Source organism: Impatiens glandulifera, chromosome 2 (genome assembly GCF_907164915.1).
Source record: "Impatiens glandulifera chromosome 2, dImpGla2.1, whole genome shotgun sequence".
Classification (NCBI taxonomy): domain Eukaryota; kingdom Viridiplantae; phylum Streptophyta; class Magnoliopsida; order Ericales; family Balsaminaceae; genus Impatiens; species Impatiens glandulifera.
This window is the reverse complement of record NC_061863.1, coordinates 56913265-56930798: the sequence shown is the minus strand read 5'-3', so window position 1 is coordinate 56930798 and position 17534 is coordinate 56913265. Positions and strand designations below refer to the sequence as shown.

Sequence of the window (17534 nt, the reverse complement as noted above, 5' to 3'; positions counted from 1 at the left end):
GAAAATTTTCTTAGTCTTTTTTAATCTAATTTAAGAAAATAGAAAAAATTCTCATTCATCCATACTTTTCATCTATAATTTTTTCTTTAGTTTAAGATCTGTCAGTTATATTTCATTATGATGCCTATTTACGATCATATCCTCCTAATTTAATTCATATCAAACTAGAAAATATTATGAGGGCATGGTTTAACATAGTTTATTTCAATTTTTTAAAAATATTAAAACATTATATACTAATATTTTTATTTTGTTTTATTTTATTAAATACTAATATATATTTTTTTATATATCCTAGTCCACATGGAGCAGGGGACAATTGGACTGCAAGGCAGAGGAATTAAATTGAGTTATTCGACTTATACATATATGGTGTCAGTTTTTATACTCAAAAGTCATATAAACATATATATAATATATATATATATTTTATATTGATGCATACATGAACATCAAATTGAGTTTCTTCAATGAACCCTTATTATTTAAATTGAAGTGGGTGATTATTAATAACTTTTTTTTTTATATATATTAATAAGGGTCACCATTACATAAGTTAAGGATTAATTTATGTTATTGTCTCATTGTGCATGATAGTGGACCAACCTCATATGGGTTTGTTTCCTAATTGACAGACACTTAACTAACGACTAAATGGAATCTTTCTTTTAACAATTGGACTTTTGATATCCTTCAAACCGAGTTTATTTTGTATTATTTTTTTTTATCGAGCCTTACAAACCATAGAAGTTTATATTCACTCCTTTGCATACCATTACGATCAATATTAAGAAAAATATTTATTCATTCCTTTGGTTACCATCCAACAACATTGTGACCAAAATCCATTAACAACTAGCAATGGAATCCTCCAATACGGAGTAAAAGAACTATCTTACAAAAACCATGTTCGTCGGGCAGATTTCCTTTGGTCTTCAATTTTGTCACGATGGTTGGCTCCAGAAACAGTTTGGGGGGGGTCAAAGTAAGAAGGGTATATCAAATCATTAACTAGAACCATCACCCCATACATTGTCCCAAGAACCACTGGGGGCGGCCTTTGGACCTTCAATGTGGTTTCCGGCTCCATGGGGATTGTGATGGCCTGGATGAATTTTCTTAGGTCTTGTTCTTACACCCAACAGTCTTAAGACAAATCTAGCAAGTTCTCCATATAACATGCCCGATCGATCACAAAGCTGCACATGATATAGATAATCTCACGACTTTTGCATGCCCATTCATAATTTAGTGGAAGATGAGATAATATACTACGTACCTGAAGAAGGGCTGCTGTGAACATGTGAAATGCCTGCGTATTTTGGTCAATCAGCGTTGCAACTCGACCAAAGAAGTTCACCACACCTTCCATCTACCATGAAAAATAAAACTTTGTCAGTAACCTGTTTGTCCAATAGCATAGACAACAGAGCGACCATGGGGAAATTTGGATTTGGGAGTTTTCTTTATTTTCTTTCGAGAGACCAGGTTTTTTCCCTATGGAAGAGGCTAGAACAACATTCCACAAGGTGCTTTAAGTGGAATCGAACCTAAGACATCAACCTCTTAATTGGAGACTCTTACCACCACTTGAGCTAACCTGGGTGGATGAAAATCACATAGCATTTTCATTTCTTTTTGAGACTAGAGTATTTTCTCTCTTTCCTGGAGAAGGCTAACACAACTTCCCACTGTCATGACCCCACTTCAATGTGTTTTCAGTAGGACTCGAACTTGAGATCTCAACCTCTTATGTTGAAGACTGAGTGACTTGGGGAGTTTGTGGCTCATAAATAAAACTATGGAACTGAATTAGTAGCATACATTTTCTTGTATTTATTGAGATGAAAATGTAGGACAGTTCTTCACTTACCACTCGCAAGAATGAAATCCAAAAGCCAGGTGGAGATGGTGGACCACCATATGGATTATTGGGATCTTGATTTCCGTTAGGGTCCCCCATGCCCATTCCATAACCACCCATTGGACCACTGTTATACATTCCCCCACCATACATCCCAGAACCTCCATAAAGCCCACCACCAGAACCTCCATAAAGCCCACCACCAGAACCTCCATAAAGTCCACCACCATAACCTCCTACTCCTCGATACATGTTTCCTTGCAATCCTCCGCCATAAACACCACCATATGAACTTCCGTACATTCCAGATCCATAGCTAGAGCCATAGCCTGAGTTATAGTTCATAGTAGAACCATATCCTGCAGGTTTCATATAGTAATTATAAATTAACCAAAACAAATAAGCAAATAAAAAAGTATAAATATGATTGTATAAAAGGATAAGGAATTGGGACTAAATCCAACTGATCTGGAATCAGACACCTTCATTTGTGTGACTATTTCCCATATTAATTGAGGATGTGAAGAAACCAATGACTAGAATAATAATGACAATGCTGACACATGGCCACATTTGGCAACACTTGTAAATTTTGTTTTCAGTTCCGGATGAAAAACAACCAATAATTTTTTCAATTTGTCTCAAACTAAGTTTAGTTTTCAAACATAACCTCATCAAGAATTTTCGTATATATGTGTTTCCAAATGGGGACCATTATGTCAATTCGAGAGACATTCCAAATTAACAATGGGTTATAGCAAAATTAACACCCATATATGATCAGCACTATAAAGAACATGACAATGGATAACCAAGAAATCTGTATAGAAGACTGAATGTTCAAATTCCAAGCAATAATAATAGCATGAAGAAAGATGAGAAAATAACCCCCATAAGTCTGTTGTTCCCATGGTCTTGTTGGAACAGGCCGTGCAAGTGTAGTTGTATCCACGATTCCAGTTCTGTTGACTGCAGGAACAATTTCACCAGGTTGTGCTGTTCCAGAAGCTTCAACAACACTACTTGTGCTACCTGTAGACGGGGGCTTGAACGGTGTCGGACCAGATGAACCCCCAACTTGTTCCCAAGGTTTTGGAGGACGACCACCACCTGTAAAACATTTCAAAATTAAACCATAAACGTGCTTTCTCAAGTCGCTATCTTTTCAAAAAAACAAAAAAAAATCTTTCTTTCTGATCAGGGTACAAATTCAAAGCCTAAAAGAACATTAACAACAAAATCGCTGCATACCCAGATGAGGAAACAGCTCTAGAGAAATCTTTTCATCGACAACAATCTAAAACAAGAAAAATCAACATACCTGTTGGATTAGAATTAGAAGCCATGGCGATCGATGGACATACAGAAGAAAGACGATCTTTCCTCCCTCAATATCCCTCCATTAAAAGGGCCGGAGGGAAAAGAGAATACCAATTACCAAATCATTCAAATCCGGATCATTCTCTATTTTTTCGTCGCAAGCCCCAAGAAAATTCGGTGACGGTAAGGAAAATTACGATTTAGCCCCTTATTTAGCGTCATATATCTAGTATGCCACCCTATCTTTTCTTACTCATTCAACGCATCAAGGGAAAAATATTAAATTACCTCTCAAATGTATACCTAATATACAATTTAACCCATAAACTTAACAAAATGGTTTCAAATGTCAAATATGAAACCAATTTGAGAACCGATTGCAATGGCGGACGGGCGAGCCAGCGAGCTATAGAGAGAGAGCTAAAGAAGAAGAAGAGTTGAATTATCGGGGTTTCAAGATTTCTCTCTCTATCTCGTCTCCGTGTTGAATAATCACTCGAGTGTTTGGATGTTCTTGCAATCGTTCTGCCTTTCCTGAACATTCTTAATTTCTCTTTATCAAACCTTGATATTGTCATCATAGGTACTGTATGAATTATCAAGATTGTTGTATCAGTCGTCGTTTTACTAGAATTTGAATTTGGAACCTCTGTTTTGGATTCTTCTTACTAGAATTTGAATTTGAACCTTGTGTTTTGGATTCTCCTTCATATACGTCGGATCTGATTCATCTTGACGGTCTAGAAGACATTGTTGATTGTACTCCAGGAGGTTCAGGGAGGCAGTCAAATGGATGATTTCGCGACGTTAGCTAGGGATTTCGGGTTCAGACCTCATGGAAAATCGGCTCCCATGACTGCATCGGGAATCAAGATCGGCGTTGGAACGGACGGAGGAGATCGAGGCTCGAGTTCATCCTTTCTCGATAAAGGTAATCGGGATGGATTTCTGTTCAACGACGTGGCTGGTGGCCCGACGAAAAATTCAACAGCCAATTATACTAATAGTAAGTCGGCGTCTACGTTGTCTGACTTGGACTACGACTCAATTTTTAAGAACTCGTCATCGACGACGGCGGTGGAGAAAGCTAAGAACGAGTCGTCTTCGCCGGTATATGATAAACCAGTTTACGATGAGGATATTTTCAACGGCTTACCTGGTTTGAAGAGCAAATCGACGTCATTTTCTGTTAATTTCGAAAATGTTTTCGCTAGCATTTCTTCTCCTCCGAAATCGCATCATCGGAGTGCTGATTTCGATGATCTTCATGAGAATTTTGACCGGACTGCAAAATCAGATGCTAAGAATCAGAAGAGTACGGCAGGGCTGGATGATCTCTTACCTGGCTTTGGTGGTACTAGCTCAACAAGTAGCAGGTAGGTATTACTGATTGGTTGAGTCTTCTTTGCACTGTTTTCTGCTGCTGAGTTTTGGATCATTACTACATATGTCGTGCTAAAGTAGAGAAATTTCTTGTGGAGTCTATACTCTCAATGATCATTCATGGTTATTATTGTTGGCTAGCTCGAGTAGAAGAATCATATACCTAATGGTATGATCGTAGTTTGAGAGAATTTTGATATGTGTTAGATTCTCTTGGGAATGTTTTGAAGCTGTAGTTTGCTAATGGTTTCTTGGCATCTTAATAATCTTGCATCATATTTACCTATTTCTTTTAAGACTTCACATTGATAAATTATATTTTCAACTACACAGGCCACTTTCAGAGTCTAATGAGATGTTTTCAACTGCTAATTCTACCAAACCAATACCAACTGCAGTCGAAGACCCCTTTGATGTTATGGGATCAACTTCAAAATCTAGAGTCTCATCCCCAGATATGTTTACCAATCCACTTGACATGATGGGCAAGAAAGGTCACTCTGGAAAAACAGAAGTTGAAGAGTCATCCAATAGTGGAGGAGTATTTGACAACTTAGATTTCCTTAATGGATTTGGTAATTCTGTTCCTACTTTCCAATCTGAGATGAATACAGAACATAATTCTTCAGACAGTGAACCAATTAGGAGTTCTCAATTCAATGGCCCTGAGAGCCACTTACAGAAGAAGATGCCTTATGACGACTTTCAGGATCCCATATTTGATGTTCCTCAAGATTCATTCGATTCTCACAAGTTTGATGTTCAAAATACTTCCTCTTATGTTAATCCTAGTTATAATGTAGATGCAACTTCTACTTCTGATGAGGCATGGCTTACAGTGTCTGACTTCCCTATTGTTACTCAAGTCACCAGAGCTCCACCTCCTTCACGACCCCCTCCTCCAATACCATTCAGGTACCCTAAGGATGTAAGAGTGAAGGAATATACAAAGACTTCTTCTAGGACTAAAGAAGCTGTGCAATTGGAAAAAGATGAACAGACTATTCATGATGACCAGGGGAGAAAACATAGAGAAATGCAGGAAAGTTTAGAAAATGAACGAAGACAGAAAGAGGAGGAAGAGAAGGAGCTTAGAAGACTAGATGAAGAGAATGAGCAGAGAAGGTTAGAGAAAGAGAATGAGCAGAGAAGGTTAGAGAAAGAAAGGGAGCGAGTAAGGGAGATTGCAAGGGAGCGGGAGAAGGGCAGACAAGCTGTGGAAAGGGCGACTAGGGAAGCACGCGAAAGAGCAGGTATTGAGGCACGTGATAGAGCTTCTGCTGAAGCACGCCAAAAAGCTGAAAGGACTGCAGTTCAAAGAGTACAAGCTGAAGCACGTGAAAGGGCAACAGTAGAAGCACGAGAAAGAGCAGAAAAGGCTGTTGCAGAAGCTAGAGAACGAGCAAATGCAGAAGCCAGGGAAAAAGCTTCTGTTGCAAGAGCTGAAGCTGAAGCACGCGAAAAAGCTGCAGTTGCAAGAGCTGAAGCTGAAGTACGTGAAAGAGCTGCTGTTGCTAGAGCTGAAGCTGAAGCACGCGAAAGAGCTGCAACTGAAGCACGCGAAAGAGCTGCGACTGAAGCACGCCAAAGAGCTGAAAGAAGTGCAGTTCAAAGAGTACAAGCTGAAGCACGTGAAAGGGCATCGGTAGAAGCACGGGAAAGAGCAGAAAAGGCTGCTGTAGAAGCTAGGGAACGAGCAAATGCAGGAGCCAGGGAGAAAGAAACTAGGGAAAAAGCTGCCGTTGCAAGAGCTGAAGCTGAAGCACGACGGAGGGCTGAACGTGCTGCAGTTGAAAGGGTTGCTGCTGATGCTCGAGAGAGGGCTGCTGCTGATGCTCGGGAGAGGGCTGCTGCTGCTGCAAAGACGGGACAGCAAAAGAATGATAATGATCTTGATGCCTTTTTCAGTGCTGGTCGGGCCAGTAGTGCACCTAGGCCAACAACTAATTCTCGGGCAAACTCTACTGTGAGTACTTAATATTTGTTGCAAACATTATAGTTATTCAGAATTTTCCACCAAAAAATCTGTTTATTTATCTTTGGTTTATTGGTTGCTCAAAGGGAGGAGCTCCTGAAGTAGTAAGAACATCATCTGTTAGTGCCTCAACTAACACACGCAAGACATCTGCAACCACCAATATTATTGATGACCTCTCCTCAATTTTTGGAGGTGACATTGAATTGTTATCTTAACTTTATATTTTAAGCTTCCAGTCTTTTGTTTTTCTTCCTGACACTGTAATTTTCTCCAAAAGCTGCTCCAACCACGGGAGGATTCCAAGAAGTTGAAGGTGAAAGTGAAGAAAGAAGAAGAGCTAGACTAGAACGTCAGCAGAGGACTCAAGAACGAGCAGTATGTTTCTACTTCGGGGCTCATTTGTAAACACTTCCTGGATCTGAATCTGTATCCAGATGAGTCCGTTCTAAAAAGTAAAGTAAAAAAATTATTTATTGACATTTAATTAAAAAATGCAGGCTAAAGCGCTTGCTGAGAAAAATGAGCGTGATCTTCAAACTCTGCGGGATCAGGAAGAAAGACATGTGGGTAGCCCATATCTCAAGCATTCTTAAAATTTTATCTATGCTGACAGAAAGCATAAACATAGTTCTGTTTGGTTAGCATATCTGTGCTTGCTTCAGATTGATATCTATTATATTATGCTTAGATCTCTGATTGCCATCCAACATATTCAGATTTTCTTACATGATAGACAAATAAAAATATTTGTACATTTTGTTCCAAACTTGATATTTGCTAATTCATATCACAATTGAGTGAATTTACCAGTGAGACCTCAACAACCAGCTGTAGGAGGATTTTTGCAATCCAACTTAATATTTGACAAGGAGACTTTTGAGTGTTTATTTCAATTGGCCTCTCTGCTTTAGCTTTAAATTATATTTGCTATGTGAGAGAAAATAAAAAGATTACAGATGTTTTGTCATCGGTGTTTGTACATTTGTTTTACCTGCTACTTTATTCAAGTGGTATTCCAGTAAACATGATTTCTACTGCTGCATGAAATCTAAACTGCTTCTATTTCAGAGAATTGCTGGAACACTGGATTTTGAGATCAAGCGTTGGGCTGCTGGCAAAGAAGGAAACTTGCGTGCATTACTATCAACACTACAATATGTGCGTCTAATAATCTGTAATCCTGCATTGACATTACACACAGCCTCTTGGATTATTACTTTTTTCTTCACTTTCTATGCAGTATTGCTTCTGATGCTTTAGGCCTTGTCTGATGAAGGGTTATTTGTATTTAATCCAATCTACATCTTTTCCCACCATCAATCAAATCTTCAACAAAATACCAAATTACCCTTACTTTATTTTTTATAAAATTTTAAATATTAAATACAAAATATATTTTAGTCATTTAACCCAACTAATCTAATTCTTCATCAAAAAGTTTGTTTTTTCTTCAAATACTCCTACATCAAACAGGTTCATGTTGTGCTGGTCCTGACTCTTATTTGATCAACATTGTAACATTATGTGTACGTTAAAATATGCTTTTGCAATTTCTCAGAAACTACTTTCATTGATTTGTTTGGCTTATGTCCTGGCAAGACTGAGTACTCATAAATTGCACTTAACTTTCCTCTCAAACCATTTAGGAACATCAGAATTGAGGGTCTCCTTGGTTCAGTCATTTTCTTTTGTTTGGTTTAAAGTTAGTAGACTATTTTAAATTTGGTAAATTTCTAACATATTTTGAACTTACTAGAATATCTACGACATGTCCTGAACTGCACAATGGTATGGGACTAGTAACTTGCACATGGACATAGCTTTAACTCTCCATTGTTTCTATGCATGTGTTTCATGAAGTACCACAATAGCATTGATTACCATTACACAGTTCATATAATCATGTATTTATCTATTTGATTGATGATTCAGGTGCTTTGGCCTGAATGTGGTTGGCAACCTGTATCATTGACCGATTTGATCATAGGTGCTTCAGTCAAAAAATATTATAGAAAGGCAACTTTGTGCATTCATCCTGATAAGGTGCAACAAAAAGGTGCAACTCTTCAGCAAAAATATATTGCTGAGAAGATTTTTGATCTTCTCAAGGTAATTTGTTGATAATCTACTTGCATAAAGATCAAATGGTGAAAATATCAAATGACAAATCCATTTCTATTTGTTGATAATTTTTTATGATATATCTAGGAAGCATGGAACAAGTTCAATTCAGAAGAGCTTTTTTAAAATTTCTCTATGCCGATTGATTGATTGATGGTCCCAACAACACAATCTGAAATTTACCATCATGTTGTCGAGGACTGTATTCTGTCTGATAGGGTAAGTAAAAAGATCACTTGGTTTGATTTGGAGATTATTGATGGATGGAACCGTAATGCGCTCCAACTGCTGTATATTGATGATGTTATTGCCTTGTTAGAGGAGACTAGAAGTGGCTGTTACAAATTATTTTCATCAAATTCTGATTGTGTGATATCTTTTTATATAAGATAGGGTTAATTTCTCATTTCCTTACTATTCTTTTTTCTTTTCCATATCCTTCCATTTTTTTTTTTCCTTTTGTATTTGAAGCGGATATAAACCTGTACGAATTCTATACCAACATTATTGTTTACAGAAGCTGTCACAACAGTGAAATACAATGCATTTCTTTTTTCCCAAGCAGAGGTTGTATTGTGGATATCTTTGTATAACATTAGATCGGTATTTCATTTTCAAATGTGCTCACATCTGAATCCATAACAGCTGTATCAATACAAAACCTATGTATTAAGCAAATAAATGGAGCAAATGTGAGTTAACTACATGTTCTCATGGAAATTTGTTGAAATTTACATATATTTTACCCAATGTAAATATCCCCATATTCTATACAACTAGTTCAAAGGTAGTGCAAACTTGACATTCCATATATAAGGCAGACAAACCATATCTTGTCTGAACTCGGAATCTGGGTTTCAACCTGCAGCCTTTCCCAAGATGCTCTGCGTGAGCTTCTGCTATTTGTTCCTGCAGAAGGTCCACAGTTATCTGTAGAATTCCCAAATTTATTCAGATCACCACTCTTGAGTTTGAATTCACACAAGGTACAGGAAATCAGGGAGGGATTCTCTCGCAGTTCGCCTTGATTGCAGATGGTGCACCAAGTGACTTTACCCACCACCTATACCAAGTCATAATAATAGGAATGTTTGTAAAAAGGTAAGTTATGTATGACCATTCTCTTCTCTATATCAGTTAAACCATATTCAAACATACTGCATGGGCTAAGTATTCGTCTTCTTCATCCTCCCAATTTTTTCCATTATTCCCATTATCTGAATCATAAAGAGATTGAGATGATTGACCTGGTGGTCTTTCATATCTTTCTCAAGTTCTTTATAGTAAATTCTTTGCATCTCTAACAATAGATCCTCAGTCTCCTTGATAAGCATCCTGAAGACCAGCATACTCCCATAACATATCATCATCTTCTCTAGAAGTACAAGTTAGAGCTTCTTCTGTGTTCTTATTAGTATAAGTGGAATGTCGAATTGATCACATCATCCTGCACCAGAAAAGATTGGATTTCTATATGATAATAGCATAATTTCTTACTAAAAAAATAATATCTCTTCAAAATTACTTTATTTAAATAAATTCTTACCTAGGCCACTAAGGTTTGTTTATTTCAACTTTTTTTTATACATTGTGTGAGTTGTGACAACTTTATTTAGTTTTTTCTTTTTTAAATGTATTTTGTTCAGGATATTTGGGAATCCATGTGCTGGAGCACTATTTATCCCATGTTATCTATTTTTTTTTGTATTATAAAATTACATAAATGAAAGTTTTTATATAATATATATTAAAATTTTAAATTATTATAAAAAAATTAGAACTCATAAATTAAAAAAAATATTAGTAATGCTGTATATTTAATTTTGTTTATTAATTTAAATATAATTTTTTTCCCATTTTTGATCAACTACTCATACTTTGAAAAACAGTTTCAAACCGGATAATTCAGATCGAAAATCGTCGAATTGTCATATTTAAGAATATATAATTGTTACTTCTACCCTAATTTAAGTCGAGTTCTATTATAATAGGCTAATCAAATGGATTAACCCATTAAAAAAAATTAATTTAAAACCAAAGCCAACCAACTCTCAAATTAACCTGAAAACAAACAATATGGAATTGATGTCACAAGTTCATCATCTCCCACAAAACTGGATTGGACCCCACCTGACCAATCAGAAGTGAAACCTAAATTGTTAGAGAGAGAGAGAGAGATCCATCCATCCAAGTCACTATAGAAAGGAAACGAGTGGCAACAGCAGATCGATCGATCGATCGGCCATTAATATCCTTGAAGAATCAAAAAGACCCACTCTACTTGTTTCTATTATACGTGAGTTCGCCAATACCATACATCTGTATAATATCCAATCAAGGAAGGAATTCATTTGAAAAGAAGCTAATAAGTTGTCTTGATTGAAGAATCTGCTGCTCAGAAAGAAAGAAAGAAAATATGGAGGAAGTTGGGTTTTTAGGGCTTGGAATCATGGGGAAGGCCATGGCCATCAACTTACTTCGCCATGGATTTAAGGTCACCGTTTGGAACCGTACACTTTCCAAGGTACTACAACTCATTGATCGATCGATCGATCTCATGAATCTTTTCTTGGGTATTGTTTTTCTGAACAACATTCTTAATCTGGGTGCGGTGCAGTGCAATGAACTGGTGGAACTTGGAGCATCTATTGCAGAAACCCCTGCTGCCGTGGTGAAGAAATGCAACTCTACTTTTGCAATGTTGTCCGATCCAGCTGCTGCTCTCTCGGTTTGCAGAATTGTTTCAAGGCTTTAACTTTTTATTTATTTATTTATTACAGATATGTGATTGACTGACTGATTGATTGATACAGGTGGTTTTTGGTAAAGATGGTGTTCTTGAGGAAATATGTAAAGGAAAAAGTTATATTGATATGTCAACTGTTGATGCTGAGACCTCTTCAAGAATTAGTGAGGTTTGAACAATTGAAAGCAATAATGCGATTAAGTGACATATGACATGTTTCTTTATGTTACCCAAAACACATTGTTGGTTTATTATGCAGGGCATTGCATCAAAGGGTGGTCATTTTCTAGAAGCTCCTGTTTCGGGTAGCAAAAAGCCGGCTGAAGATGGTCAACTGGTTATTCTTGCTGCTGGGGACAAGGTAAAATCAAATGAGACAGATATACATACGATCAATTGTGCAATTGTTTAATAGAATTATGTAATTGCAGGGATTATATGAAGAAGCACTTCCAGCATTTGACGTGATGGGGAAGAAATCGTTTTTCTTGGGACAAGTTGGGAATGGAGCTAAAATGAAGCTTGTTGTCAACATGATTATGGGAAGGTATTTCTTCTACTTCTCTTATATTGAACCAACTTTTTTTTTCCGATTTGATAAGTGATGTAAATGTGTGCAGTATGATGAATGCATTTTCGGAAGGGCTGTCATTGGCTGACAAAAGTGGGCTGAACCCTCAAACTCTCCTAGATGTGCTGGTAATTATGATTCTTTTCTAGTTGTAAAATCATCCATTCTAGACTCCTAGTTATTGATATTGTGATTTGTTTGGTCTGATGATCTCAGGATTTGGGTGCAATTGCGAATCCCATGTTCAAGATGAAAGGACCGTCAATGATTGAGAGCAATTACCCACCAGCATTCCCACTTAAGCATCAACAAAAGGATATGAGATTGGCGTTGGCTCTTGGTGATGAAAATGCTCTTTCAATGCCTGTTGCAGCTGCTGCAAATGAGGTAACAGCTTATTAAATATATTTTAAGAGATTGTTTTCGAATAAACACATTATTAAATCAACAAATCTACCCATCAATCAAATCAGTTATGAAAATTAAACGTGATTATTTGAAAATGAGATTCAAAAGAGTAGTGTGTTCTACTTGTATCAGAAATGAAGCAATAATATATATTATATATGCAGGCCTTCAAGAAAGGAAGAAGCATGGGATTGGGTGATGCTGATTTTTCTGCAGTTCATGAGGTTTCTAAAGATTCTTCCTCCAAAAACTAAATAGTCATTTTATCATGTCAAGATCGAAGCAAACAATCAAGCAAAGCAACATTTAATTGAAGCTAGCTAGTATTTCTCGAGAAATTCAGTAAAGTTTCTTCTGCCTTGCCTTTGTTTATTTCAATCTCTTGTGGTTCATAATTGAGGGACTTCTATATTTCCTCCTGCTGCTTCCTCTGTCTGAAATAGACACACTCTTTTCAAAATATTTGCATCAATAATTATAGATAGCCTCAACAACAAGCTTAGAAGGTTTCAAGTTCATTTATCATTGAAAACACCCTAATTAAAACATTATGATAAGTTTTGTTTGGGATGAAATTGAGTTTTGATACAGGATTGTATTTTGATAAACTGAAATAAATTTAATACTTAATTTAAAAAATTGAATTACCGTTTTCCAATTAAATTAGGTTAACCGATCAGAGACTAGTATCATCATAAACCCTAAAACTCGGTTTGTAAAATAAAGAGTAAAATCAACCTTTGAACTCCCCTAATCTATTAGAGTTTATTCTATGGTTGCTTAATTCATCACTAAAATATTATAATAATTTTAACTTCTTAAAAATTCAAATATTTTTTTTTTATTAAACGAAGACTTTAAATAAAAATTTATTAAAAATTCTCAAATAATCAACATCAAACAAATCTTTTCAGTTGATCTAGAATCTATATTATATAACTGTGCTAAAAAATGTTAAAGGTACATTTTATACATATCATTTTTATAAGGATAAAATAAAACATACAAATGAATCCATATTATTATAGTCTATTTAATAATTGAATCTACCTACATAAATTTTCCACTAGAACACTGAAAACAAAATGTCATAATTAATTTTAAAATTATTAAAATAAAATCTGAAAGAAATTTTATTTGTTTTTAATATAAAATATGTAATTAAATTAGATAAAACTTTTTTTAAATAAAATAAATAATTCGTTTTATAAAATTTTAAATTATATTAAATAAAATAAATTTGACAATGATTTATTAGTAAAAAAATTCTATTATATTAAAATTAACAAAAAAAAAAAAAATCGTTTAAGAAAAAAAATCATTACTATTGTAGACTCTACTCAATCAATTTTTATATTTTTACAAATAATATATATATCAGGTCACTTCAAAACAAATCAGCTTACTTAAAGAAAAAAAAGATCATTGGATAATTCGGTCAAAAACCGCCTCTACAGCCTTTCCCTCTCCATCCACCTTGTTGGGTTGGGAGTCCGGATCTAAAGACCTTGAGAAATGCACAGATCGTTCCGACCTTCCTTACATGTCCTTTTAGGGTGACCAGCACGCCTCTTTCTTGTGAGACTGCCTTAGTGCGAGAAAGACCTGAAATGGGTGCACGAACGTATAGAAACACGAACAGAAACACGAACGTATAGAAATGGACCTTCAATAGAGCGAGCTTTTCCTGGCATTTTCTCGGGATCGCGTGATCGGAATAGCTCACATATATATATATATATAATTTTTAATTTTTTTTTTTGTGTGTGTCAATGGGTCGTTTTACAAAATAATTGTTATTTACATTGCTAAAAAAACTTATTTATTTAATAGCTATTATATTAAAAATAACATTCACAATTAAATATATTTATCCTGTAATTCAAGAAAATAAGGAGAAAATATAATTTTAAGGTAAGTTAGGGAAATTTGAGGAAATGACCCCAAAATAGTGTCAAATAGCCGATGGTGCGGGCCCAAGATTTTTATAGCGCTGGTGACCCCCAAACATTTTTCTGCCGAAAATACCCCCGTTGCGTCACGCACCCTCCCGTTGCGTGACGCACCTGAGGGCATTGTGAAAAGTCCACAATGCCCTTACTATATAAGGAAAAAAATATCAGTTCTTTTCATTCTTTCTTTCTTCTTCTCTTTCTTCACTTCCCTTCTCCTCCTTCTCTCTAAAAAACCCAACCACCGACCGACGAAGACGACGGCTGAATCCTCTCTTCCTTCACCATGTCTCTTTCTGCTGCTACAGGTATTCTTCTCCTTCTTCATTTATCGCTTGGATTGCTTTGGTTGTTAGGCTGTAGTGATTAGGGAATGAGCAGGTGGAATGCCACCGTCGCGGCGGAAACCGGGTGCGTAACGCAGTTGCGTCACGTAGTTGCGTTACGCATCTGCGTAACGCACCCCAGACCATTTATAACTATTACTTGCATTTCATTGTTACGGTGTCTCTCGATTGATACTATAATTTTTTCAATTGCAGCTGAAGTATTTGCTGACGTATTTGTTGTGTACAATGGAGAGTGGCAAATTGCAGCCAATGGTACCAGGTCTTTCTCTGCACAATCATGCAAAACCATGGATATACCTCAATGTACTACATTTGCTCAATTAGTTGATACAATCTATGAGACGATTAACGTGCAAAAGTCTGCATATGATTTAGTGATTAAAGTCATGTATGATCCTTCTGCAAAACTTCCCCCTGTTGTTATTGAGGGAGATAAAGATGTGGGCATGTATTTATCACGGTTGATATCGGGTCGAAGTTCGTCGTCTTCGTCACCACTTTGTGTCTCATTAGTAGAGAAGTACCCAAGTCAGGATACTACACTACCAATCATTACTCAAAAAAGTATACCCGGCGTAGTTTCTCGAGTTGTTTCTCAACAGATTTTATTTGAAAGTGATAATGAAGGAGGAGGAGAAGAAGATGAACGGGCTCATCATGAACTGATTAATCATGAACGCGTTATTGACTTTAATTATGAACGGGTTAGTGATTTCCAAGCTACTACTAGTCCTGCATCAGCAGTTGCACGCACGCCGCACCGGTCAATACCTACACCAATGGGTACACCATCTAGTGCAAGAGCAATGGGTACACCATCTAGTGCAAGAGCGTCAATGGGTACACCATCTAGTGCAAGAGCGTCAATGGGTACACCATCTAGTGCAAGAGCGTCAATGGGTACACCATCTAGTGCAAGAGCGTCAATGGGTACACCATCGACAGACCCTACAGACGTATCACCGACAGACCCTTCATTTGCATTGGCATTAACTAGTGAAACCGTATTGGAAGTCGGTACGTTATTTGATACTAAAAAAGAACTTCAACTGGCGCTATATAAATATGCGATGACTTATCATTTTGAATTCAAAGTGAAAAAGTCTCGAAAACATCTTTGGTTTGTGAAATGTATGGATGAGACATGCAAGTGGAGCTTACGTGCTGTGAAAGGTAAGTTTTCCGAGATGTTTGAGATTCGGAAATTCAATCGACAACACTCATGCTCAGTTTTGTCGAGGCCGGAAAAAAAAAATGCAAACACCGGCATGGGTTATTGGGCAGTGCATGAAGGGTAAGTACATGGACCATCACCATAACCACTTGCCTAAAAAAATAATTGAAGACATGCAGTCAGATTATGGGATGTTTTTGACTTATAATAAGGCTTGGAGGGCAAGGGAAACGGCTTTAACGGCGGTGCGAGGAACGGTAGAGGATTCCTATGGAAAATTGCCTTCATACCTATACATGTTGGAGAAGAATAATCCGGGTACCATAACAGATATTCAGACAGACGAGCACGGGCACTTCAAATATATGTTCATGTCTCTAGGCCTCTCAATTAGGGGTTTCAAAGCCTTCTGTCGTCCCGTATTGTGTGTTGATGCAAGTTTTCTCAAGCACAAGGTGGGAGGTCAACTATTGGTGGCTGTTGCATTGGATGCCAATGAGCAACTGTATCCTGTTGCATTTGGCGTTGTTGATTCAGAGAATAATAACTCGTGGACTTATTTCATGCAAAAACTTAGAGAAGCAATTGGATTAGTTGATGATCTCGTCTTCGTATCCGATAGACACCCAAGTATAGCCAATGCCTTGTGTGCTGTTTTTCCAGAAGCAGACCACGGTGCGTGCACATATCACATAAAGATGAATATTAATGCCAAATTCAAAACTGATAATTGTCATGTCGAGTTTGATTTGGCTTCTCGTGCGTACACTATCCCCCAATTTAATCGGTTTTTTGACAAGATCAGGGTTAAAGATCATAGGATTGCTGCCTATTTGGAAGAGATTGGGTTTCAAAGATGGAGTAGAGCATATTTCCCCGGTAAACGATACAATCAACTCACAAGCAATTATGCAGAGAGTTTGAATAGTCAGTGCAGGGAAGCCAGAAAGTATCCAATTTCAGCAATGCTTGAGTTTTTAAGAACAACATTACAAGGGTGGTTTAATGATAGAAGAGAAAAAGCGTCCAACCACCAAGAATTTTTATCTCCAACGTATGAAAAGTTATTATGTGATGGTTTTGAGAAAGCAAGATTCTATACCGTATCATCCCTTAACCGATTTGAGTTGTATGTGCATGATAATGAGGCACATTATAAAGTCAATTTGAAGGACAAGGACTGCACTTGTAGGGTATTTGAAGTCTCCGGTCTTCCTTGTACACATGCACTGGCTGCTGCCCGTCACAGGAATGTGGTTCCTTACGACTTATGCTCAAGGTATTTAATCGTTTTGAACTTATTTATTTAACCTATTTTTAATCGTTTTATTTTCCTTCTCATAGGTATTATACAACTGTATCTTGGTTGAATGCATATGCGGAGACATGTTATCCGGTTGGTGATGAAGAGAATTGGGATCTTCCCGATATTATCAAACAACGCGTGTGTCTAAAACCACCTGTGAAGGTTAAGAAAGGTCGGCCACAAACTAAACGTAGGACATCCCAAGGTGAGGTCCGTAAGGTCCCGAGACGATGCAGTTCATGTGGAGGTCTAGGACATAATAGAGCAACATGCAAAGCAGTGATGCCTGCACCGTCTACCGCAAGAGCAAGAGCATCATCTCAGCAGCATGAGCCCTCATCATCTCAGCAGCATGTGCCCT

General features: G+C 36.9%; 3 protein-coding genes and 1 pseudogene across 3 annotated transcripts; 2 read left to right on the top strand and 2 right to left on the bottom strand.

Annotated features, from left to right (window-relative positions):
• Positions 1-787: 787 nt before the first annotated feature.
• Positions 788-3337, bottom strand: LOC124927674 (peroxisomal membrane protein 13-like). The gene is made up of 5 exons (XM_047468129.1): positions 3186-3337; positions 2753-2974; positions 1874-2223; positions 1280-1372; positions 788-1199 (listed from the first exon to the last, which is right to left on the bottom strand). Exons 1-5 carry the CDS (start codon positions 3208-3210, stop codon positions 1008-1010), a joined length of 882 nt encoding a protein of 293 aa, XP_047324085.1. The 5' UTR covers positions 3211-3337; the 3' UTR covers positions 788-1007.
• A 223-nt stretch (positions 3338-3560) lies between these two features.
• LOC124927673 (auxilin-related protein 2-like) lies at positions 3561-9224 on the top strand. Its single transcript, XM_047468128.1, has 9 exons — positions 3561-3767; positions 3857-4560; positions 4901-6533; positions 6629-6737; positions 6823-6920; positions 7043-7108; positions 7614-7703; positions 8478-8654; positions 8754-9224. Exons 2-9 carry the CDS (start codon positions 3974-3976, stop codon positions 8790-8792), a joined length of 2799 nt encoding a protein of 932 aa, XP_047324084.1. The 5' UTR covers positions 3561-3767; positions 3857-3973; the 3' UTR covers positions 8793-9224.
• A 205-nt stretch (positions 9225-9429) lies between these two features.
• LOC124925020 lies at positions 9430-10985 on the bottom strand (annotated as a pseudogene).
• LOC124925803 (glyoxylate/succinic semialdehyde reductase 1) lies at positions 10893-12747 on the top strand. The gene is made up of 8 exons (XM_047465909.1): positions 10893-11190; positions 11284-11394; positions 11480-11581; positions 11672-11773; positions 11844-11959; positions 12033-12111; positions 12200-12370; positions 12556-12747. Exons 1-8 carry the CDS (start codon positions 11083-11085, stop codon positions 12643-12645), a joined length of 879 nt encoding a protein of 292 aa, XP_047321865.1. The 5' UTR covers positions 10893-11082; the 3' UTR covers positions 12646-12747.
• The last annotated feature ends 4787 nt before the right edge of the window (positions 12748-17534 follow it).